Here is a 23,291-nt window from a genome sequence, read left to right on the forward strand (position 1 = left end):
TACTCTCACAAGTCTAACCATATAAAAATCTCTCAAATCGGAGGTCAAACACCCACTCAAAACTCAATAATTCGGTCTAAGAAGTTTTTTCCAATTTTTCCCAATTTTTGATCCCCAATCCGAATTTAAATGGTAAAATTACTATAGATTGATGGAATATAACTAGAAAGGATTAAAGAAACGTTACCCAATGATCTCCTCTTCAAATCCCTCTCAGAATCGCCCTCTCCCGAGCTCCAATTTGATTTTTCTAACTTTTGAAACTAAACCCTCGAATTTCATATTTCTGCCCAGAGATTTCCGCTTCTGCGGAACTCAGGTCGCATCTGCGACTTTCACTAAAAGGCCAATTTTCCGCACCTTCGGTCTAAATCTCGCAGATGCGGATCCGCTTCTGCGAAAAAATCCACCGCATCTGCGAAAACTGCTGAACTAACCTAAACCCGCTTCTACGGTCTACTTAGCCGCATCTGCGGTACCCCATCTGTGGTTCCCCAAACCGCAGATGCGAAAATACCAGAAGCAGCAAAGATCTAAAATCTCCCAACTTCCAAAATCCTTCCGTCAACCATCCAAATTCATCCCGAGGCCCCCGGGACCCCAACCAAAAGCACCAATATCACCTAATATCCTATTCAAACTTGTACCAATCATTAAAACACCTAAAACAACACCGGAGACCCGAATTAATCAAAGATTTAAGCCTAAGAATTCCAATTTTTTTCAAAATACGCTTTCGATCAAAAACCTAACCAAAACACGTCCGAATGACCTGAAATTTTGCACACACGTCTCAAATGACATGACGGAGCTACTGCAACTTCCGGAATCCCATTCCGACCCTCGGATCAAAATCTCACTATCGGACCGAAAACTTCAAAATTCCAACTTTCGGCATTTCAAGCCTAAATTAGCTACGGACCTCCAAAACACATTCCGAAATGAAGGAATTTAGACTACAACAACTACTGCTGAGTAATGAACAATGAGCCATTAATTTGTTAACAACAATTTCGTGTTAATTCGGGGTGTCAAACTATGCAAGAGCATAACTGCATATTAGAAAGACAACAATGAGTGCCTGCATCCCCTATTATAGAACATTATAATATTATAACAACTCAGCTCATTGATATTTGAATAGATAATTAGATACTGAAATTAACTTCATCGCTTAATTAGAATGCACACATATCTTACACCAAGTCACGAAACCTAATATACATCAGTGGGAAAGTTGAAAGAAAAAACCAAGCATGGATAGGTCAGGTGCATATTAAACTTAAGTGATAATATACATAATTAAACAGCTATATATATATATATATATAATTTTTCACCTTTACTTCTTTAAGTATTATACCTTGGACAATAATTTCAAGATTAAACAAGAGCAGAGATCAAGGGAGGTAATTAAAGGAGTGATCATTTTCACCCCATTGTCTTTGATACCAGTAAGAGTAGTGATGATCACTGTTCTCCATCATACCAAACAGCCCTCCGGTCTGCCAATCCACCGGAGCCAGTCCACCGTCGTTTGCCCTTCTCCCTGATAACTCAACGTGAGCCGTCCGATCAAAGAAACCCGCATTTGAGTTTTGGTACATTGAAATGTTGTTCGCATTGATCGGGTAAGCCCCAATATCATGAAATATTTGCTCTTCTGTTGTATGTCCCACTACTTGCTCATCAATAAAATCTCCCTTCGTAGTTTCAGTTACTAAAAACCTAGAGTCCTGAACGTCGGGCAGAGTCGGATTAGATGAATTGCATAACACAACTTCCGGAGTCATAGCAACGGATGTATTCGCTGCAGTAGCTGTGGACGTAATAGCAGTAAGACTAGAACTTTCACTGCCGGAATTGGAATTGGACTTGGAATTGGAGTTGGAGTTGGACTTACTTTCCTGACAAGTATCATCAGTAGTAGAAACAGCCGACGGCTTGGGCTTGGACCGTTTGCTTTTGCGGCAACCACCGCCAACGGGGACGTTACGGAGGATGCCGCCTTTAGTCCAGTACCTCCGGCAACTCTGACAGAAGTGGCGCGGCTGAGAGAGATTATAATTGTTGTAGTAGCAGAATTTTGTATTGAGAGAATCACAACGAGGACACTTTACGGCTTGGGGTTGGTTAAGCCTTAGTCGTCTGTCACTTCCACTGCCGCCGTAAAACCGCCCTCCGCCACCTCCAATTGAATGTATATCTTGCATATCTTGGACAAATTAAATAGAATGCAGGAAATTTGATTTATATTCGCCGACTTTGGAATTTGAGATGGTATAGCAGCTTCTTCTGAACACGAACTGACTGACAAATATATATCCATTTGCGTATCTGCTGCTAGAGTTGCTTGAATTTTATGATTATAAGCAGGTGAGAGATGAAAAGACAGAAATAGCCCTATTGAGTAGTCAAATGACTGTGAAAGCCACGTTACTGCTACGTTGGGGGGACGACTCTACAAGATATGTATTGTCTATTTTCAATAACAGACAAAATATTTTTAGTATATTCTTAATTTGTATATACCCACGACAAGGTAAAAGAAGTTTCCTACTCTTTCTGAATTAACATGGCAATCAAATTATGTAGACTTATCGGACTATTTACTACTCATATTACTTTTAAATAATTTGATATAATGTAAAATATTCTAGATTATTCGTTTATAGAGACTAGGGAGTAAAGATAAGGCTGATTTGCTGTGACTGTGTCAGGACATGGTTGGAACTAGACGTGTCGATGAATATTTAAAAATCGATTAAATTATATCGTGTCGAATCGATTTTTAGATTTCTTTTAATAACATCGTAAGATTTTATATAAATTTATAACCGTACTAATAATTAGGGTAGTTTTTTATTTTATAAAAATAAATCGAAAAGATATCGAACCGTGCCGAATAAATTTACATAGAAAATATATATATATATATATATATATATATATATATAAGTTTAAAAATAATAATGTATTAAAAGTTTCCTTGGGCCTTAGAATTGTGAAAACGGTTACAAGCCAACAAGTATTAAACTCATAATCCTAATTTCCAAACCTATAATGCTACTCCTATTGAAACAAAATTATTCGAGCATATTCACTAGCAAGACACAAGGTATTCTAGCGATTAGTAGCAAATTATGTATTGAATATGTTTCCTTTCGTATGATTAAATTTATCCTTTTGAATATTTTAATCTTCTATTAGACTTTATTCGTGCGTTCTAGCTTGGTTCATATTTTTTTACTAGTGTGATTTATATTTTTTTTTTGTCTTAGTTTCTTTTACGTTGCTGTAGAATAGTTGATGGATCTATACTTTGGTCATCTTTCATAATTTCTTAATTTATCACCCTTTAAATAGTAAAAATATCTAGAAAGTTTGTTAAGTCCTATAAAAGTACGTATGTTATTGCATTCTATTTGTACTAGTGCCTTTTACATTACATTTTAAAAAAATATCAAAAATTAACCGAATCGTACCGATATCGAAGAGAAACCCACATGATTGGGAGGATTTCGAAAAGTTTAATTTTGATCCTATATAATAAAATAATTAAAAGATTAATATGGTACAAATTGTGAAAAATAACCGTCCGAACGAACCATTGACACTCCTAGTTGGACCAGTGATATGGTCGTACAATTAAGCGATAAATGAGCTAGAGTGAATCGAATATCAGCGAATGTCAATTGTATTCACCCGTTTCAATTTACTAATATAATTTTGCATTGAATTTATAAAAAGATTTTTTTGATATTTCTGACTTTAAAAACTTAAAGTAAAAACATTTTGTGAGGTCTTCAATTTTATAATTAAAAAGCTTCTAATTAAAAGTAAATTATTTTCAAATATAATATATATTTTTATTTTTCAAAGGAACAAATAAGAAAAGTATATCAATATTACATACAACTTGCCACGTCTTTGGGTTCTCTCTGTGTTGTTACTGATCTTGGATTATTGGTGGAATGGTGGGTTTTCATGTTCAAATGACAATGCTCCAAAGAATCCGACTCTAGATTATATATGGTAGTCCTTAAAAGATTTTGCCACTCGCTGTATATTTATCTACTTCACACGTGTGAGAACTGAGAAACTCAAAATTTTAGATATTGCACATGTGGTTAATCTTCAATATATCGATATTTGAGTATTTATTTTTTTGGTGAATTGCATGCTACGTACTATAGTCTATACGACAATCGCCTTCAACAACCCCTAGAGCCGCTTGATCAAGACAGGTAACTGAACAAGTAATTAATTGGTTTTAAATCTAACTGTTTGATGGCGTTTCTTCCTTTTGGTGATCTGTTAACAAGTGAATTTACAGAAAATTCCACAGCGATGAGAAGATGAAGAACTCTAGGATATGTCGGTGGAGAAAGAGAGTTCAGAGAAAATTGTGAAATCTATTATTACTCAAATCTGTACAACTCATACAAATGGGTCTCTCATATGTACATGATAAAATTGGGTCTCTCACTTAATGGGCCTCAATAAGAATAACATAATTACAACAGATGGGCTGGCCCATCTTGACTACTTAACACTACTAACTTTACTAGCTTTAACACTACTAACTTCAGCTCCAACACCCCCCCGCAAGCTGGAAGGGCTGGCCATTCCAAGCTTGGGAAGAAAAGCCTGCTGCTGCACACCAAGCAAAGATTTAGTGAAGATATCAGCAAGTTGAGCAGATGTAGAGATAGAATGCAATGAGATCAAACCAGTAGACAAGGCATCCCGGACGAAATGGCAGTCCACCTCGATATGTTTGGTCCGCTCGTGAAAGACAGGATTTTTGGCTATATGGATTGCAGCTTGATTATCGCAGTACAGAGCAACAGGGCTGAGATTATCGACACCCAGCTCACCCAGCAATCGAACAACCCAAGTAACTTCAGCTACCAACAAACAAAGAGCCCTATACTCTGCTTCAGCAGAGGACAGAGCAAGAGTAGGCTGCTTCTTGGACTTCCAAGAAACTGGGCAGCCTTCAAGGAACATCACAAAACCTGAAACAAACTTTCTACTATCAGCACAGCTAGCCCGGTCAGAGTCACAAAAACCATGCAAAGAAAAGTGAGGAGTGGGTGCCGGTTACATATCTAAGAACATGATAAGCAGCCTCCAAGTGAGGGACTCGAAGAGCAGATATATATTGACTCAAATGTTGCACTGTATAGGAAAGATCAGGTCGGGTATGCTGCAAGTAATTGAGTTTGACTACCAATTTTCTATAAACAAATGGATCAGGTAGTAAATCCCCAACCTCAGCTGACAACTTGACATGAGAGTCTAAGGGGGCTACCACAGGTGTAACAGCAGAACATTGGAAATCAGAGAGCAAATCCAAAGCAAACTTATGTTGATTGATCAAGTATCCTTGAGGCAATTTAACAATCTCAAGCCCAAGGAAGTAATGAACCTCACCAAGATCCTTGATCTTAAACTAAGTATCTAAGAGTGCTTTCAAATAATTCAACTCAGACACATCATCCCCAGCCAACAGTATGTCATCCACATAAACTGCCACTACAATGAGATGAGGTCCATTCAATTTTCTGAATAGAGAATAGTCATTCAAGCTAGGTTGAAAACCCTTAGATTGAAGAGCAGAGGAAAGCTTAGCATACCATTGTCTCGAGGCTTGCTTAAGGCCATAAAGGGACTTATTTAATTTGCAAGCTAATGAAGAAACAGGAACAGAGGGAGGGGTAGAAACAGTTAAGCCTTGAGGGATTTTTATGAATACCTCTTCATCCAAATCACCACGTAGGAAAGCATTGTTGACATCAAGTTGGTACACTACCCAATATCTTTTAATGGCTACAGATAGGAGGCATTTAATAGTTGTCAATTTAACTACAGGAGAGAAGGTTTCAGTGAAGTCTACCCCTTCTAACTGATTATCACCCCTAATGACCAACCTAGCTTTGTATCTTTCAACTGAACCATCAGCCCTCTGTTTTATCTTATACACCCATTTGCAAGGTATGGCTTTCTTACCAAGAGGCAAAGGAAGAATATCCCAAGTATTGTTGGCTTCCAAAGCTTGAAATTCTTTCAGCATAGCCTCCTGCCAAGCAGGATTGGAGGCAGCTTGATGGTAAAATTGTGGTTCTTGCAGAGGGTGAAGGAACCTTAGAACTAGAAACAGAGGAACAAACATAATCATCAAGGTAGGAAGGGGGATTGTGAGTTCTTAGAGATCTTCTCAGAACAGGAGAAAGAGCATGGGAAGGAGAGGAAGGACTAATAGCATTTCTAGGCAAAGAAGAAGGATTAGGAGAGATAGGAGGAGAAATAGGAGGAGAACTACTATTGTTAGGATGACTAACAGGAGTGGGAGAGGAAGAAGGGACTGAAGAAGGGGTAACAGCAGAAGGAGGAAATAAATGAGTAGAATCAGGAGAAGAGTAAGGAAATACAGTTTCATGAAAAACAACATCCCTGGAGTGGAAAACACTGGAATTGGATAATGACAGTAGTTTATAACTCTTCTTGTCAGCACTGTACCCAAGAAAAATAGAAGGAATGGATCTTGATTTGAATTTGTCTCTATATGGTTTGGGGACTACAGCAAAACAAAGGCAACCAAATGTCCTAAAATGGGTGACAGAAGGAGCAACACCATAAAGTAACTCAAAGGGAGTTTTGTTATTTAACAAAGGTGAAGGAAACCTATTTATGAGGTAAGTGGCAGTCAAGATACACTCATCCCAATATTTAACAGGGAGTTTGGACTGAAATAGAAGTGCCCTAGCAGTTTCAAGAAGGTGTTTATGTTTCCTCTCCACAACACCATTTTGTTGTGGTGTATGTGGACAGGAGGTTTGGTGTAAATCCCATGAGCAGAGAAGAAGGACTGAGCTGCTGAGCTAGAACCCAGCTCAAAAGCATTATCAGACCTTACTACTTTGACCAAGGCATCAAATTGCATTAGCACAAAGGATTGTAACAAGGTGAAAGCACTGCTCTTTGAAGATAGTAAAAGAGTCCAGGTAGCTCTAGAGAAATCATCCACAATAGTCATGAAATATTTGAACCCATTATATGTTTGTGTGTGATAGGGTCCCCAAAGATCTATGTGTATTAATTGAAAAGGAGAAGTGGAATGTATTTTACTTTCAGGAAATGGAAGTCATTGTTGCCTAGCCATGGGGCAAATAGGACACAAGTACGTTTGTTTCTTTGACAGTTTATCAGACAAGAATGGAATGGACTTCATTTTATTAAAGGGCATGTGTCCAAGCCTCAAGTGCCAAGAATGGTCAAAAGACAACTCATGAGATTGAATAGCAGAAGAAACATCAGCATTCACAGATACAGAAGATGCAAGATTAGAAGTAGAACTACTGCTCTTATTCAAATCATGTAAAGTGGAGGCAGTAATGGTATTTACAAATGAAGGATGAAAAGTAGACTCAGAAGTAACAAGGTTTGCAGGATTGAGAATGTAGAGCCTATTCTGAAGACTACCAAGACCCACTGGCTTCTTCAGAGAAGGGCCCTGCAAAACACAAGCAATAGAAGAAAAATAAGCCAAACAATTCAGCTGTAAAACTAGTTGAGCAAGAGAAATGAGGTTATACTGGAAGGAAGGCACTAAGAGAACATGAGTAAGAGATATTTCAGAGGACAGGGTAAGAGTACCTGTACAAATCACCTTTACCTTATAACCATTTGGTAAAGTGACAAGATAAGGTAAGACTAGAGGTTTAATGTCAGTTAGAAAAGAAGAGTTTGGGGTCATGTGATGTGTTGCCCCTGAATCTATGATCCAAGTGCTATCTTCTACCCTAGAAAAATTGCAAGCAAGCAGACCACAAGATTTGAAATCAGGATTACCTATCAGAGCCGCAAAATTAGCAGAACAAGTAGAGATCTCTTGTGATGTTCCAGAAGCACGAGAAAGCAGAAGGCTCAGCAATTGATCAAATTGTTCCTTGGTTATACTAGAATTCCCACCATCAGATTGAACTATTTTGGTATCACCAGCAGAATTTTCAGAATGTCCAACAGGTGGAGTATCAGACACTTGAGCAAATGCTACAGTTCGTTTGAACTTAGTCTGAAAACCAGAAGGGTAACCATGACGCTTGTAGCATTTCTCAATCTGATGACCAGGCTTCTTGCAATAACGACAAACAATATTGTTTTTTCTGGAAGGGTTAAAACTAGCTCTTTGAGTGTCGAAATTAACTCTTTGAGAGTATGACTTCTGAACACCAGCAGAGAAAGCAGTAGAATCAGAATTAAGAGATGGCACATTAGCTTGAACACTAGATTGGCTCTCATCATTAACAAGTATTGAGTACACACTATCTACATCAGGTAGAGGCTTCATCATAAGTATGTTCCTCCTAATAGTGGAATATGATTCGTTCAAACCCATTAGAAATTGATGAACCTTCTGTTCTTCATCTAACCTTTGGTAGGTCTCTTTGCATCCACAAACACAATCAGGATACGATACAGAAAAAGAAAGCTCATCCCAAAGCTTTTTGATTCTGTTAAAATATGATGAAATGCTTGATGAGCCTTGGCTAATCGAGGAAATTTCCTTACGAATTTGAAAAATCTTAATTCCACTAGCTTGACTAAATCTGCGCTCAATCTCCTTCCAAAGTTTCTCAGCACTTTCAGCGTACATCACAGTCTCCCTAATTTCCCTATCCAAACTATTCAGAATCCAAGCCACAACCATGTCGTTACACCTAATCCAAGGTTCGAGTAAAGGAGAGGTGGAATTAGGTCGTGCAACTGTTCCATTGATCAGGCCTACCTTATTCTTGCATGAGAGTCCTAATAACATTCCTCAACACCAACTTCCATAGCCAGTGCCATCAATAGTTGTGGTGACCAAAATAGTACCAGGTGAATCAGAAGGAAGCAGATATAATGGAGATGAAGGCGTTACAGCAGAATTATCAGTTACACCAGAACTACTAGATATATCTTCGACAGTCGAACCCATAGCAAAGGAAATTACAGGAGAATTTGATATGAATCAAAATTAGGGTTCCAAATCAGGAGAAAAAGTACCAAATTTGCCTCAAATCTCTAAAGATCAAAAGCCTTAACAGAAATCCAACCAAATAACAACCGCAAATGTTCACCGAAGGCTCAGAAATAGAAAAACACCAGAAAAATTGAGTAGATCCCCGAAAAAATTGAATCTCCTCCGAGATAAAAAACGCGAACAGGTTTGACGAAATTGTAAATCAAAATTCATCAATGTGTAACGTATCTAACGCGATTAGCTCATTCCGTGGCTCTGATACCATGTTAACAAGTGAATTTGGAGAAAATTCCACAGCGATGAGAAGATGAAGAACTCTAGGATATGTCGGTGGAGAAAGAGAGTTCAGAGAAAATTGTGAAATCTATTATTACTCAAATCTGTATAACTCATACAAATGGGTCTCTCATATGTACATGATAAAATTGGGCCTCTCACTTAATGGGCCTCAATAAGAATAACATAATTACAACAGATGGGCTGGCCCATCTTGACTACTTAACACTACTAACTTTACTAGCTTTAACACTACCAACTTCAGCTCCAACATGATCATGTTATACTACTTATTTTGTATTAGATCGACAAGGTCATGTTTTCTTTTGTATTTGAGGATTATTTCTATGCAACGGAGCAATAAGTTTAAATTAAATGAAGGGATTAATTTAATCAACAATCTTCATGTCGTCACAAAAGACTTGGAGGGTGTTTGGCTAAGCTTATAAGCTGGTCAAACTAGCTTATAAGCACTTTTCAGCTTATTTACGCGTTTGGTAAAATTATAAGTCAAAAATAAGCCATAAGCTGGTCATCCCCACCTTATGACTTTTTAGCTTATAAGCACTTTAAGTTTGACCAAGGTTTTTACTATTTTATCCTTAAAATATTCTTTTTTTAGAACAAAACTCTTACATCGATACTCACGGTCTCAAGTATTGTTTCAACCTAAACCCCCCCCCCCCTCCCCCCTCCCCCGGGCCTCTTCAAGTCTGTAATTTTCATTGACTATTTAAGAAAAGCAAATTCTCTATTCCTTTGCATATTTGTATCTATGTGATTGTCTATTAATCTTTGAACTGTATGTAATAAATGAGGATATATCAATTTTTTGGTGTATTGCTTTCTAAATATTGTGGTGATGAAGCCAATGTTTGTTTCTCCTCAAATGTTTTGTCCTATTTAGGTTTATTTTTTACTGAGCAACTTTTGTTAATTTATTAATTATTATAACTTATTATTATATGTTAATCATAAAATAAATTATATTTATCATAAAAGTTATCTTATCTAAGCACATTTGTATTTAAAATAAAATGACAAATAGAATATTTTGTATTTGAATCGATTTGGAATCTAAAATTTTAAAGAAATTACGCTCTTATAAGTGCAAACAGTTCTAAGGTTATTTAAGTTATTTTAACATAGAAAAAGTTTATCAGCACTTTTTTATCAAATACTGCAATAACTTATTATCAATTTCAGCATTTGTATCAAAACACGTGAGTGCTTATTTATTATATCAATTTCAGCACTTTCTTTTCACCACCTAATGCTTATCGGCTATTTCAAAAATCAGCTAATCCAAACAAGCTCTTGGTGATTACTTTTCTACTTTTTGTAGCTTAACTTTTTTGTAATGTGATCTTGAATTTCTTTTTGATTTTCCCTTGCAAATCGTACTGTATATCTTCAGGTTTTATATTCTAAATTAAAGTAGACCTCAAGAAAAATCACTTTTTCAAAATATTTACCAAAACCAACCATCTAACTTTTAAAGAAAAAAAGAGAGGAGGAAAGATCTAAACTAATGGCTTCCAAATAAGACTTATGAATTCTCGCGTTTGACTTGAATATTGAATTGACTCTTCTTCGATAGCTTTTAAGCGTCGAATCCAATTCATTTCGTAGTCGTAGCTTATTGGCCTGAGATTCTTTATTGCGTGACTCGCACTTAAGGCTTGGGTTCTCTTTTTCTTTGCTCACAAGAAATTGTTCTATCGAGAAATAATTAGAAAAGCAATTGTCTCTATTGGATTCTCACTTACCTGCATCAATCGATGATTTGAAAAACGTGGTGTGTGTATTAATCCTCGTTTGGTTTGAAAATAAGATAATATAATCATGATATAAATTCTGGTATGTATTGGTTTATACATTATTTGGTTTGTATTTTGAAACTTGCATAGCTAATCATAATTTAAGTTAATAACCCAATTGATGTATTATTTTATATTTAACTTTTTACCCGTAAAATGGCACAGTTGAATTTATACGTGATTTATAGAAAAGTGTATCGATTTGACAAAATTAATATATGAATTAGACAAAAAATGTAAGACTTAGCCTTGAAATTGAAATAAAACGACAGATATCTTAGTCCGGAGCGCAGAGCTTCCGGAGGCAGTAAGGACAATATAAATAAGCACGAAAGTAAAATGTTATTAAGCTTTTGCTAGAATATAGCGTATGCTTCTCAGAAAATTCGTCCCCTTTACAATGATGGTAGAGCTCACTATTTATAGTTACACCTAGGGAACAAGGTCCTAGGATCAAGCCCTTCTTAAATGACAATTATGAGGGTCATTGAAGAATGTGTAACGATGGGCAGTGAATGTCAATGTAACGAATCATGCACTTAAGGCTATAGAATATTCCTCATTGAATGCTACCGTATGACAAACATTTGTTCTGTCTTTATGAATACCATTCTCTCCAATGACAAGTGAGACAATTGCCTTCGGGTCCAATAGTCTTTTGTCCTCGGCTCCACCTATCGTTTTTTTATGCGATTATTAAATATGAACATATTTTACCCCATACAGATAGTCTCCCTGCTTTCCGGTGGCATAACTTTGTGTTACCGAGAAGTTGGTAAAGATACCTCTCTTGGCGGGAAATTCTCTGACCCCCTCGAAAAAGTTTCTGACGGTTGATTAGACGCACGTCTCTCCGCATTTAATGCCTCAAACACGCGTCATTCCACGATTGTACATTACTTTTTCCGATTATCAAGGTAATTATAGCCACAATTTTAGCCGCCTATTCCTTACTTATACTCATCAAACTTCTTCATTTACACTTCATAATTCCGCAAACTTTCTCAAACTTTCTTTACTCAACTCGCACTTTGTCTTCATCCTTTCTTTAGCCTTCTTCTTCAGAGAAACTCTTCCTTCCTTACTGATAGAAATGGGTTCTTCTTCTAAAAACCCTAGTTCCTTAAAAAATAAAGGTAAAGCCGATGAGGTTGCTCCTCCTACGGTGAGCACCATCATCCCAAGAAATCTTGTCACAACTAAAGACTTCAACAACAACAACAACAAGCCCAGTTTGATCCCAACATGTGGGGTTTGGGGAGGGTAGTCTGTACGCAGACCTTAACCCTACCTAATGCAAGTAGAGAGACTGTTTCCAATAGACCCTCGGATCGGGAAGGGCAAGAAGAAGAAGAGGGAAGCAAGGAAGGAAGAAAGATGGAAGATAAAAAAAGGGGAGATAAAGGATAAGTAGTATCAAATAATAACAACAGGGAATACAATACCCGAGGTGAACAAAATCACATATCATAATAAAAATCTAAGAATATAAAGGGACATGCATGCTACTAAGCCTATCGGTAAACACTATAAACTACCTACTAACCTTCTACCTTAATCCTCAACCTCCACACCCTCATATCAAGGGTCATGTCCTCAGTTAGCTGAAGCAGCGCCATGTCCTGCCTAATTACTTCGAATAGAAGTTTCCTTCCTTCCGCTAACCCTCGTACGTGGGCTGTTGGAGTGTATGATGTCGCCCAAATTCACACCACTGATTGGGATTGTAAAGCGGTCGATGCAATTATAATTACCCAACGCGAGTCGGGGTCGATTCCACAGAGAGCTTATATTGGATTAGGTATATATCTAGATTAAGTGTATGATGTGCCCAAACTGCACTTCGACATGTTTGGTTGTTTCTTTCTACTTCTAATGATTATGCTAATGTTTGCAAATGAAAAGCTAGAGAACGATATTTTTGGTGTTGTTGTTTTTCAAGTTTATAAAAGATCTAGGGTCGTGACTTCCACCTAGGTGGTTACCTAACGGGTTGTAGATTCTAGGGCAAGTTTGATTGATCGGGGTCGTAATATAGCAATCACACGCAATTACCCACTCAATACCTCTCGGTAGTTAGAGTGATTTTGCCCAATTTGGCTTTCTCAAGTCCACATAGGTATTTCTCAAACCAAGTGATAAATGCTCAAGTCGGGTCTTACTATCTCTAGATTCAACCCTTTAATTGGGGCTATCAATTTCTTGAGTCACCCTAATTCCTTATTAGCCATGTTTTCCTAGACTTAGTCACTCTTTCTCAAGTAGAGACTAAGTCAACTAAGCATGAATAAATTTGCAACCATTAATTCTCAAATTCAAGCAAGAACTAGGCTAAATATCACTAACCCAATCACAAACAAGCCCTAAATTAAACATTCATTAGGTGCCCACACTAGGGTTGGGTCACAACTCCGGCTAGAAATTTAGCTGCTCATAGAAAAAACTGAAGAAACTAAAGAAGAAGATAAAATTAACTCATAATAGATGATAAAGGGAAGAAAATCTAATGTTAAAATGATAAACTATCACAAAGTTTCCCAAAACAGTAAAGGAAAAATTACTATCTACTTTTTGATGTTCCAACTTAACCTAATTTTGACAAAAAAGACTATTTATACACAACTGAAATTATCGGACAAAATTGCCCCTGCGGAGGTTCTGCGACCGCACAATTTTGTGTGTGGTCCGCACTTTGGTGTTGGCTTGACAGGATGGACTTCTGCGGCCGCACAATTCTGGGTTGCGGTCGCACTTCTTCAGATTTTGCGGACCGCAGAATTATGAGTGCGGCCGCACTCCTGAGTTTGAGCTCTGACATGGAAGGCTTCTGCGGACCGGACAATTCTGAGTGCGGCCGCACTTTTGATTCTGCGGCCGCACAATAATAGTGCAGTCCGCACTTCTTCGTGGACCAAAATCACATCTCTCTGAACCTCATCTTCTGCGGCCGCACTATAATTGTGCCGTCCGCACTTTGCATAGGAAATTTGACTGAGGATTCTTCATAGACTGCGGACGCACACAATATTGTGCGGTCCGCACTTTGCTCTTTTTTGCTTTGTTTTAGTCCTTGTCCAAAATTACTCCATCTTGAGTTAATTTTCATCTCTTTGGCTCATTTTCCAATAATCCTACAAGTAAACACATTCTATTAGTTCTGGGGAATACCTTTAAGTATTTCTGGGCTAAAACGAAAGTAAAAGGGTGCAAATAAGTGGTCAAAATCCCTACTTATCAACTCCCCCAAACTTAAGCTTTTGTTTGTCCTCAAGCAAATAAGGTAATTCTCACCTCCACAAGAAAAGATCTATTTCAGCTAGCCTAAGGTGAATCGAACACACATCAATTGGGACCAACAATTACCCACAACACTTATGAATTATCAACAAGGCAATGATTTGACTTTTCAAGTACAATAGTTCAAATGTGACACTAGAGTATCAAGAGTTGACTTTATTCATCAAGGAAGCTCGCTCTTTCATGTAGGTCATTGTGGATCCCAAACTCTTCCTCCTCTATTCTACGCTAGCATATCTCACTTAAGAATGTAGCACTCAGTTCAAGGATTTGTGAAAACTTCGCTCATCTCTCTCAAAAGAATGCCACAAGTACGGCTCTAGGTACCATATGCTTGCCCGTCATGTAAATCACCACTAAAGTAAGTTCACTCGGCTTGAAATCACGTAGGGCTTTTGCGGAATGTAATGAAGGCTTTTGTACAAAGGTAGGAATGTTGGAATAGAAACGGGCTCATCTTCCCTTAAGCACTCCATTTTTCTCTTTTTTGGCTCATGTTTTGCCGACTCTTTGTGTCACGACCCGGGTTCCCCACCGTCGGGATCGTGATGGCACCTAACTCTTAGAATGCTAGGCAAGCCAATAGATACAGTTCTAACACATTAATCATTAACAAAATAGTAACTGACAAGAGTTAAACAAAATAGATATGAAGTGCGGAAATTTTATAACAGTTTAAATACTCTAGTACAAGACTACCGAAAAGATCTGGTGTCACAATCCACGAACGTCTAACAATTTCTACAAACACTGGTTTAAAGGAAACACATCTATTTTTCGGAATGAAAGAAAACAGGAAGTAAGATAGAGGGAAGGGGACTCCAGGGTCTTCGAACGCCGGCAGATCTACCTTGGGTCTCCTGTGGACTGAAGGTAGCAACCCAAAATCTGATCACTGTGGTCCAGTACCGGGATCTGCACAGAAGGTGTAGAGTGAGGTATCAGTACAACCGACCCCATGTACTAGTAAGTGTCGAGCCTAACCTCGGCGAAGTAGTGACGAGGCTAGAACACGACAAATAACATAAACCTGTGCAATTAAACAATATGCTAACAGAATAACAATTAATAGAAGCTAAGCAGAAGTTAACGGGAAGGGGGAAACATGCTATGGGGGTACCAAATTAAAGAATCACAGCAGTAGAGGAATTTAAACAGCTAGTACACTTTGAACCGGTAATAACAAGTAAACACAACAAACGAAAAATGCACGGCATCACCATTCGTGCTTTTACTCTCAACCTCACAGGTAATCAATAATAGAAACGTGCACGACATCACCCTTCGTGCTTTACCACTCAGCCTCACCAGATAATCAATAATAGAAACGTGTACGGCATCACCCTTCGTTCTCTACCACTCAACCTCACCATATGAATAATAGAAATGTGCACGGCATCACCCTTCGTGCTTTATCACTCTTCCTCACCACATAAGAAATAACAGAAACAATAACAATCAGGCAAGGGCATCATAATTAAACAACCTCTTTTCATCATTTAACTTCATAACATAAATCTCAACTTGCGCCAATATTCAACCAATATCCAAAACCAGGGAAAACATAATAAGACTTGTTTAACATGAGTAATAACCAGTTTAAGCAGGAACAATACGTATAAAGAAACACAATGGTCACAAGTATAAGACTCACTCGCATGCTATGACCCGACAACAGCGTATAGATACTCGTCACCTCACCTATACGTCGTACTTAACAACTAAACATGTAGCAAATAAGGCAACAATACCTAATCCCTCAAGCTAAGGTTAGCCACAACACTTACCTCGATTCCACGGCCAAACTCAAGCCTCAAATACTGCTTTTTCCTTAGTTTCCACTTTCAACCCGCTCGTATCTATTCATAATTAACTTATTAACATTAATTAACACTAAAGAAACTAATTCCAATGCATAATTATAGATTTTCCAATATTTTCCCCAAAAAGTAAAAAATCTACCCCGGGCCCGCTTGGTCAAAACTCAAAATCGGACCAAAACCCGATTACCCATTCACCCCCGAGCCCGGATATACAATTGGTTTTGGAATCCGACCTCAATTTGAGGTCTAAATCCCCAAATTTCGAAATTCCTAAGTTCTACCCAAAAACACCCAATTCCTCCATGAAAATCCCTAGATTCTAGGATGAAATCTTGTAAAAAGATGAAATAAATTGAAAGAAATGAGTTAAGAATCATTTACCTATGATTTGGGGAAGAAATGGTCTTTGGAAAATCGTCTCTTGAAGCTTAGGGTTTGAAAATTTGAGAAATGAATCAAAAATCCCGTCTAAGTTATGTTTTGAACAGCTGTAGATGTCGCATTTGTGACCAGAGCTTTGCAAATGCGAAGCTCGCAAATCGAAGAACCATTGCAATTGCGAAGTTCCCCACGCCTCTGCTGCCTTCTTAATTGCGAAGGTAATGATCGCAATTGCGATCAGGAACCTCCGCAAATGCGACAAAAAGATCGCATTTGCGATCACACCCCTTCCCAGACTCTCTTCGCAGTTGCGAAGATATGTTTGCATTTGTGAACCCTGCTGGCCCAGGCCTTCTTCGCAATTGCAATGGAGACCTCGCAATTGCCATGCCTGATTTGCTCGCAATTGGGAAGCCTGATCTTGCAATTGCGAGATCAGAGGCCTGCAACAGATACCAGTTACACCAGCAAATTCTCTAAGTTCCAAAATCACTCCGTAGCTTATCCAAAACTCACCCGAGCCCTCGGGGCTCCAAACCAAACATGCACAAGTCTTAAAACATCATACGAACTTGCTCGTGCGATCAAATCGCCAAAATAACATCTAGAACTATGAATTCAACACCAAAACACATGAAATTTTCAAGATAGTTTCAAACTTTCTATTTTCTCAACCAAAGGTCCGAATCACGTCAAATCACTTCAGTTTTTCACCAAATTTCATAGATAAGGTTTAAATATTATAACGGACTTGTAACAGGCTCCGGAACCAAAATACGGGCCCGATACCAACAAGATCAAATCATTTAAATTATTGCATTTTCAATCTTATCAATTTTCTTCAAAAATTCATTTCTCGGGCTAGGGACCTCGGAATTCGATTCCGGGCATACGCCCAGGTCCCATATTTTACTACGGACCCTTCGAGACCGTCGGAACACGGGTTCGGGTCCTTTTACCCAAAACGTTGATCAAAGTCAACAAAAATCATCTTTTAAGCAAAAAATCATCTTTTCTTAAGTTTTCACATAAAAGCTTTCCAGATACGCGCCCGGACTGCGCACGCAAATCGAGGATAGATAAATAGAGGTTTTTAAGGCCTCGGAATACGGAATCAGATTCTAAAACAAAAGATGACCCTTTGGGTCATCACACTTTGAGTCATTATCTTTTTCCTCGGGGGAACTAGAGAGACTTAACATCACCTTTTCTCGGTCATGATGGTCATTTTCTCCTTCTTTGTTTTCTCCATGCTTTGCATTATTGCTTTTCTTTGAATTTCAACTCTTCACCTTATTCTTTCTTTTTCTTTGCCTATCCTTTTCTTCATTTCTTTTCTTTTTGTGCCTTCTTACCACTTTCAATCTCCTTGTATCTCCCCCAAACTTACGTTTTAACCAATTACTTCTCAAGAGTGATAAGGAAATTTAGGGTGCCAAGAGAGGGTCATTACAAAACGGGTAAGGGACTGTAACGTGGCTATCAAGTGAGAAAGGTCTTTGGCTCAAATGGTTTGACTAGGGATAGCAACATTGGTGGGAAATGGAAAATTTCAAGCGGGTCAAGGAGAGCCTACATTCACTTCTCAAGCCAAGCAAAACTTAGAATTTCACCTAGAAACACATTCGGGGAAAGTTCTAGACCATTCGCACAGGTACTTGGACTTGCAACAAAAGTCTCACTTCTCACACAATTAGATTGTTAAAGAGGATAGAGTCTAGGGCCACAACAACCATATTCAAGATTGAAAATCACTAATGGTTCAACTAAACCACTCGATGATTGCTCAAGTCAACACAAGAGTTTAAAGGTCACCAATTGAAGCTATTTCTTGCCAAGAACTTGTTTTAACCATAAGGCCGTAGTTAAATGTGTTGGTACCAAGTGAAGCATGCTTGACCCTTTTTATTCATTAATACTACTAGTTTTACCTAAACATAAAAAACGGAGTCAATCCCTTAAGAAGGTTATCACGTCATCCATCGTTCGGAAGAGCCACCCAGTTCACACAAAACTCACCTTTGGAAAGAAGGCATTAAGAAAACGAAAGAATTATTGCTCACTCAAACTTAAAAAGAAGCTACCAATTCAAAAAGAAGCTATTAAAGTAAATAAGAAGTTATACGATTACGAAAAAAAAACTAAAGAAGCTATGAAATAACCTACTAAAAGTAAGACAAATGAATATACAAACCGATGGGAATATAATATATACATCAAAAGAGAGGGAGGAATATGTACATAATGAAAGGGAATATAACGATAAAAGAAAAAGAGTATTAAAGTTATTACAAACTAATGTTATATCAAATCAATCAAAATATTCCACCCCCTGAATAAGAACAAGCATTTTCCTCAATGCTTAAAAACAATCAGAATAAGGAAGGGTAGAGAGTTAAGAGAACTCCCTATATGGTCTCAGTGTGCATGGGTCATCAGCATCCTCGGGGTCCGCCAACTAGATCTCATCATCCTCCGGTCGGGGAATAACAGGGTTTGAGAATATCTGCAGCATCTCCTCAGCAGTGTGGGCAGCAAGGTCCGGCTCCTCAGACTGGCCAGCTGCTGCCACTGATGCCTCAGCTACTGTTGGTGCTGCTGGTGCGACTCCATCAGCAGATCAAGTGGTATGTCCCTAGCAGATGCGATCTTGGCCACCTCTTTTCTCAATTTATCAACCGATTTCTTTGAAGCCTGAGACTTCCACATCTTCTTCACCTATTTTCCCAACTGCTCGATGACTTCCCCATGAGCCACCAGAGTATCCATAATGGTCTTCTGATTTTCCAGGATCTTTGACAATGTTTCCTCCACTGACGGAGGTACCTGTGATGCTGCTGGGGCAGAAGACTGTGCTGCAACAACACTGGATATGTTAGACAGCTTTTAAGTAGTTGTCTGCATCCAGTTGTTGAGACTCGCCAATGACTAGGAGACTCGCACCGCAGTGAGTGGATATGTGGAAGAGGCAGGCACTGGTACTGATGTAGATGGTCTAGAAGATAGAGGTGGTGGCATGTCAACTGTATCGGTGGAAGGATCGGCAGCTGTGGAAGGCATGGCAGCTGTAGAAGGCTCAGCAGCAAAATCTGTAACCACCACCGTTGGCTCATCAGACTGGCCACCGGTGGTAGCTGCTTTACCCTTGAACTTTGGGTTCCCGGGTCCTTGCAGAGTACCATGAGAAGGCCTTTTTGGCCCGCGCCTGTGTATCAAATATCATCGGCCCCACCTTGGCATCTTTAAAGTATTCAGTAAGGGTGTTTGGATATGGATAAGAGCTCTAACCCTTTGGGACAACCATTGACATGTTGGCCGACATGATGGCACCCATATTAATTGGGTACCCGACCATGATATATGCTACTAGAACTGCTCGGGGAAGTGGAAGATTGTTCTCATTTCTACTTGGGTCTATCCGGTTGCACACAAAGGTTTGCCACTCTTTTGCTTCAAAATTGAGGGTATTCCGTGCAATAGGAACTCCCGCTGTGATCCACGGTGGTGGTGGTCCTGGAGCTGGTAAGAACTGATCTACCCAAGGGCGAGCTGCATCACTCAAAGCAAGCTTCTCCATATACTGCACTGCCTCTACCTCCTCGAATCCCATATAAGTGTTCAATGTGCACTGATCAAATTGGACCTTCAAATTCCGCACTTTGGTCACTTTGGTACCTTTCTTGATGTGTGCCACATTGACATAGAATTCACGTACCAAGTGCTCGTTGGCATCCATGACACTCTGGGTGAACCACATCCACCCCTTGACTCCCTGAACTGCCGAAGGACATTTGGATTGTATTTATCCAAATCCTTCACTAAGAATTGCCGCTCAAGTGTGAGCGATCTCTGGGCCACTATTCTCTGAATCTAGTGAAGGTCGTCAAACTTACAAATCGATCTTCCCAAGCCTCCTTCTTCTTCGACCTCTCTAGGCCGCCCACTCTAGTGCCAGCCCCTCTACCATCATTAGGAGCATCATCATCATCATCAACAGGGATTGGTGCTGTCAGGACATGTGAGGAAGATGGCTCAGAATCTTGGCTACCCTCTTCCGAACCCTCAGAAGAACTAGCAACAGAGGAGGATTCATCTCTCAATTGGAGTCTACCCGGAACTTGTTTGGGTTGAGATTGGGAATCGGGCTGTGCTTGCACAGAGTTTCCCTCTGAAGCTTCCCTAGACGGGAGATACTGGATTCTGAGGGTTTAGGGACTCTGTTGGCAGTTGCCTTCTAGTTAATAGCTCTTTGGACTGAGAGCGGGAGGTTGCCCCTGCCTCGACCTTGTGTGGATTCACCCCTCCCTTTAGAAGTGTCACCTCAACCTCGTGATCGAACCATTATCTACAATACAGGGCACATGAGTCAGTTACAGGTAAAAGACAGTGTTAACAGATGCAACAGACAAATGTTCAAAAGAGACAGTGCGGACCGCACAAAAGTGAGTGCGGTCGTAGACTGCTAAGTGCAGACCGTACATTTTCAAAGTGCGGTCGCACATCCAGAAGTGCGGATCGGACAAATTTGAGTGTGGCCGCACAACCCCAGTTTTAAACTACTGGTTCTGTAGTCTTTCAACAGTGTGGTCGCACACACTTTTCGGCGGACCGCACAATTTTGAGTGCGTTCCGCACTTTTCATGCAACACACTTGCCCTAATTGTATGATCTGTGAACCGCACATTTTCGTGTGCGACCGCACAATTTGAAATCAAATGGCACTGACTTTAGGTTTTGTAATTTTGACATAATTTAGACATGGTATTTACAATTAAATTATGACTAACGATATACCTAGTCCTCCAATGGATACATATGATATTACCCACATGATTTTAAGCATACATGACTAACAATTGAAATTTTAGGCCCAAAAAAATAACGAAAATACTAAAGAACAAAAATTAAGAAAAATTGAAAAATCTAAACATGAATTGAACATACCAGTGATGAAAGATGCAAGGAAGAATCTAGATTGATGAAATGAGTGTGAAGTGTGAAACAATTTGATGTGCACTGTGCTTGCTTAGGTCTCAAGAACTCAGAGTGTGTAAAGTTGTGAATAGTACACTGAGGTTCTATTTATAGGTTGACCAAGTCGTTCAAGAGTTAAGCTGAGTGTGGCCGCACAATTTTGAGCGCAGTTCGCACTCTTTACCTGGGCCTTGCTGAAACTCTGCGGTCTGCACAAAAGTGAGTGTGGCCACAAAAATTTGTGCGGACCGCACAAAAGTGAGTGCGGCCGTAGAATGGCCAATTCTCTGCTATTTCAAACTTCATAGAGTTGCATTTTTAGGTCTCCAGTTGTTCGGCCGCACACAGAATTGTGCGGCCGGAGACTCCTCTCTGCTGTAGCAGACAAAATTGTGTGGTCTGCACAATAAATGTGCGGTCCGCACTTTTTCTACACTTGACAATTTTTTTTCTGGGTACAGTGCTTGCAAGGCACACTCATTCCTGCATACACTTCAAACACTAGTTAGCACAAAATAAAACCTATCTAAAGAAGAAGAAAAAGATAAAGAACACATGGGTTGCCTCCCAAGAAGTGCCTGATTACCAATCATTTGAAATGAAGAACCTTCACGACGTGGCCATCATCAACTTTTCCAAAATAGTGCTTCACCCGGTTCCCATTGACTCTAAAAACTTCATCATTCTTATTTTTCAAGTCCAATGCACCGAATGGTGTCACACCAACTACTTTAGACGGGCCACTCCATTTTGACTTCAACTGTCCCGGAAACATGCGTAACCGAGAATTGAACAATAACACAAGTTCACCTTCTTTAAACTCCTTGCTCCGAATGTACTTGTCATGGAGGTACTTCATCTTCTCCCTGTATAGAGACGAGCTTATGTAGGCATGGTCTAGAATTCATCTAGCTCATTCAATTGTGTCACCCTTAAGTTGGCGACGACATCCCATTCAAGATTAAGCTTCTTCAATGCCCATATAGCCTTATGCTCAAGTTCCACCGGAAGATGACAAGCCTTCCCAAACACCAATGGATATGGAGACATCCCAATAGGTGTTTTGTAAGCCGTCATATAAGCCCATAAAGCATCATCAAGTTTTCTTGACCAATCCATCCGGTTGGCATTCACTGTCTTTGATAAAATACTCTTGATCTCCCGGTTGGAGACTTCCACTTGTCCGCTTGCTTGAGGGTGATAGGGGATTGAGACTTTGTGAGTGACACCATACTTAGTGAGTAAGGTATCAAAAGCCTTGTTACAAAAATACGAACCCCCATCACTTATGATATCCCTTGGAGTACCAAATTTTGTAAGGATGTTCTTCTTCAAAAATTCCACCACACTTCGAGCTTCGTTGTTGGGTACAGCCATGGCCTCAACCCATTTTAACACATAGTCCACAACTACCAAAATGTAAGTGTTCCCACAAGAGCTCATGAACAGTCCCATGAAATCAATGCCCCACACATCAAAGATGTCAATTTCTAAGATGGTGGTGAGGGGCATCTCATTCTTCTTAGAAATCCCACCGGCGCTTTGACGTTCATCACAACGCTTGACTAGATCACTAGCATCCTTGTAGAGAGTAGGCCAATAGAATCCACAACTCAACACTTTTGTTGTCGTTCTATCTCCACCATGGTGACCACATATGGTGAAGAGTGTCAAGCCTAAAGAATTTCC

General features: G+C 39.2%; 2 protein-coding genes across 2 annotated transcripts; both read right to left on the reverse strand.

Annotated features, from left to right (window-relative positions):
• Positions 1-1,151: 1,151 nt before the first annotated feature.
• LOC109206316 (dof zinc finger protein DOF5.4-like) lies at positions 1,152-2,325 on the reverse strand. The gene has a single exon (XM_019369131.1). The coding sequence runs from the start codon at positions 2,211-2,213 to the stop codon at positions 1,401-1,403; it is 813 nt and encodes a 270-aa protein (XP_019224676.1). The 5' UTR covers positions 2,214-2,325; the 3' UTR covers positions 1,152-1,400.
• Positions 2,326-7,150: 4,825 nt separating this feature from the next.
• On the reverse strand, positions 7,151-8,986 carry LOC109206313. Its single transcript, XM_019369129.1, has 2 exons — positions 8,835-8,986; positions 7,151-8,726 (listed from the first exon to the last, which is right to left on the reverse strand). The coding sequence occupies exons 1-2, from the start codon at positions 8,984-8,986 to the stop codon at positions 7,151-7,153; spliced, it is 1,728 nt and encodes a 575-aa protein (XP_019224674.1).
• Positions 8,987-23,291: the final 14,305 nt, after the last annotated feature.

The sequence above is a fragment of the Nicotiana attenuata genome, unplaced genomic scaffold, assembly GCF_001879085.1.
Source record: "Nicotiana attenuata strain UT unplaced genomic scaffold, NIATTr2, whole genome shotgun sequence".
Classification (NCBI taxonomy): domain Eukaryota; kingdom Viridiplantae; phylum Streptophyta; class Magnoliopsida; order Solanales; family Solanaceae; genus Nicotiana; species Nicotiana attenuata.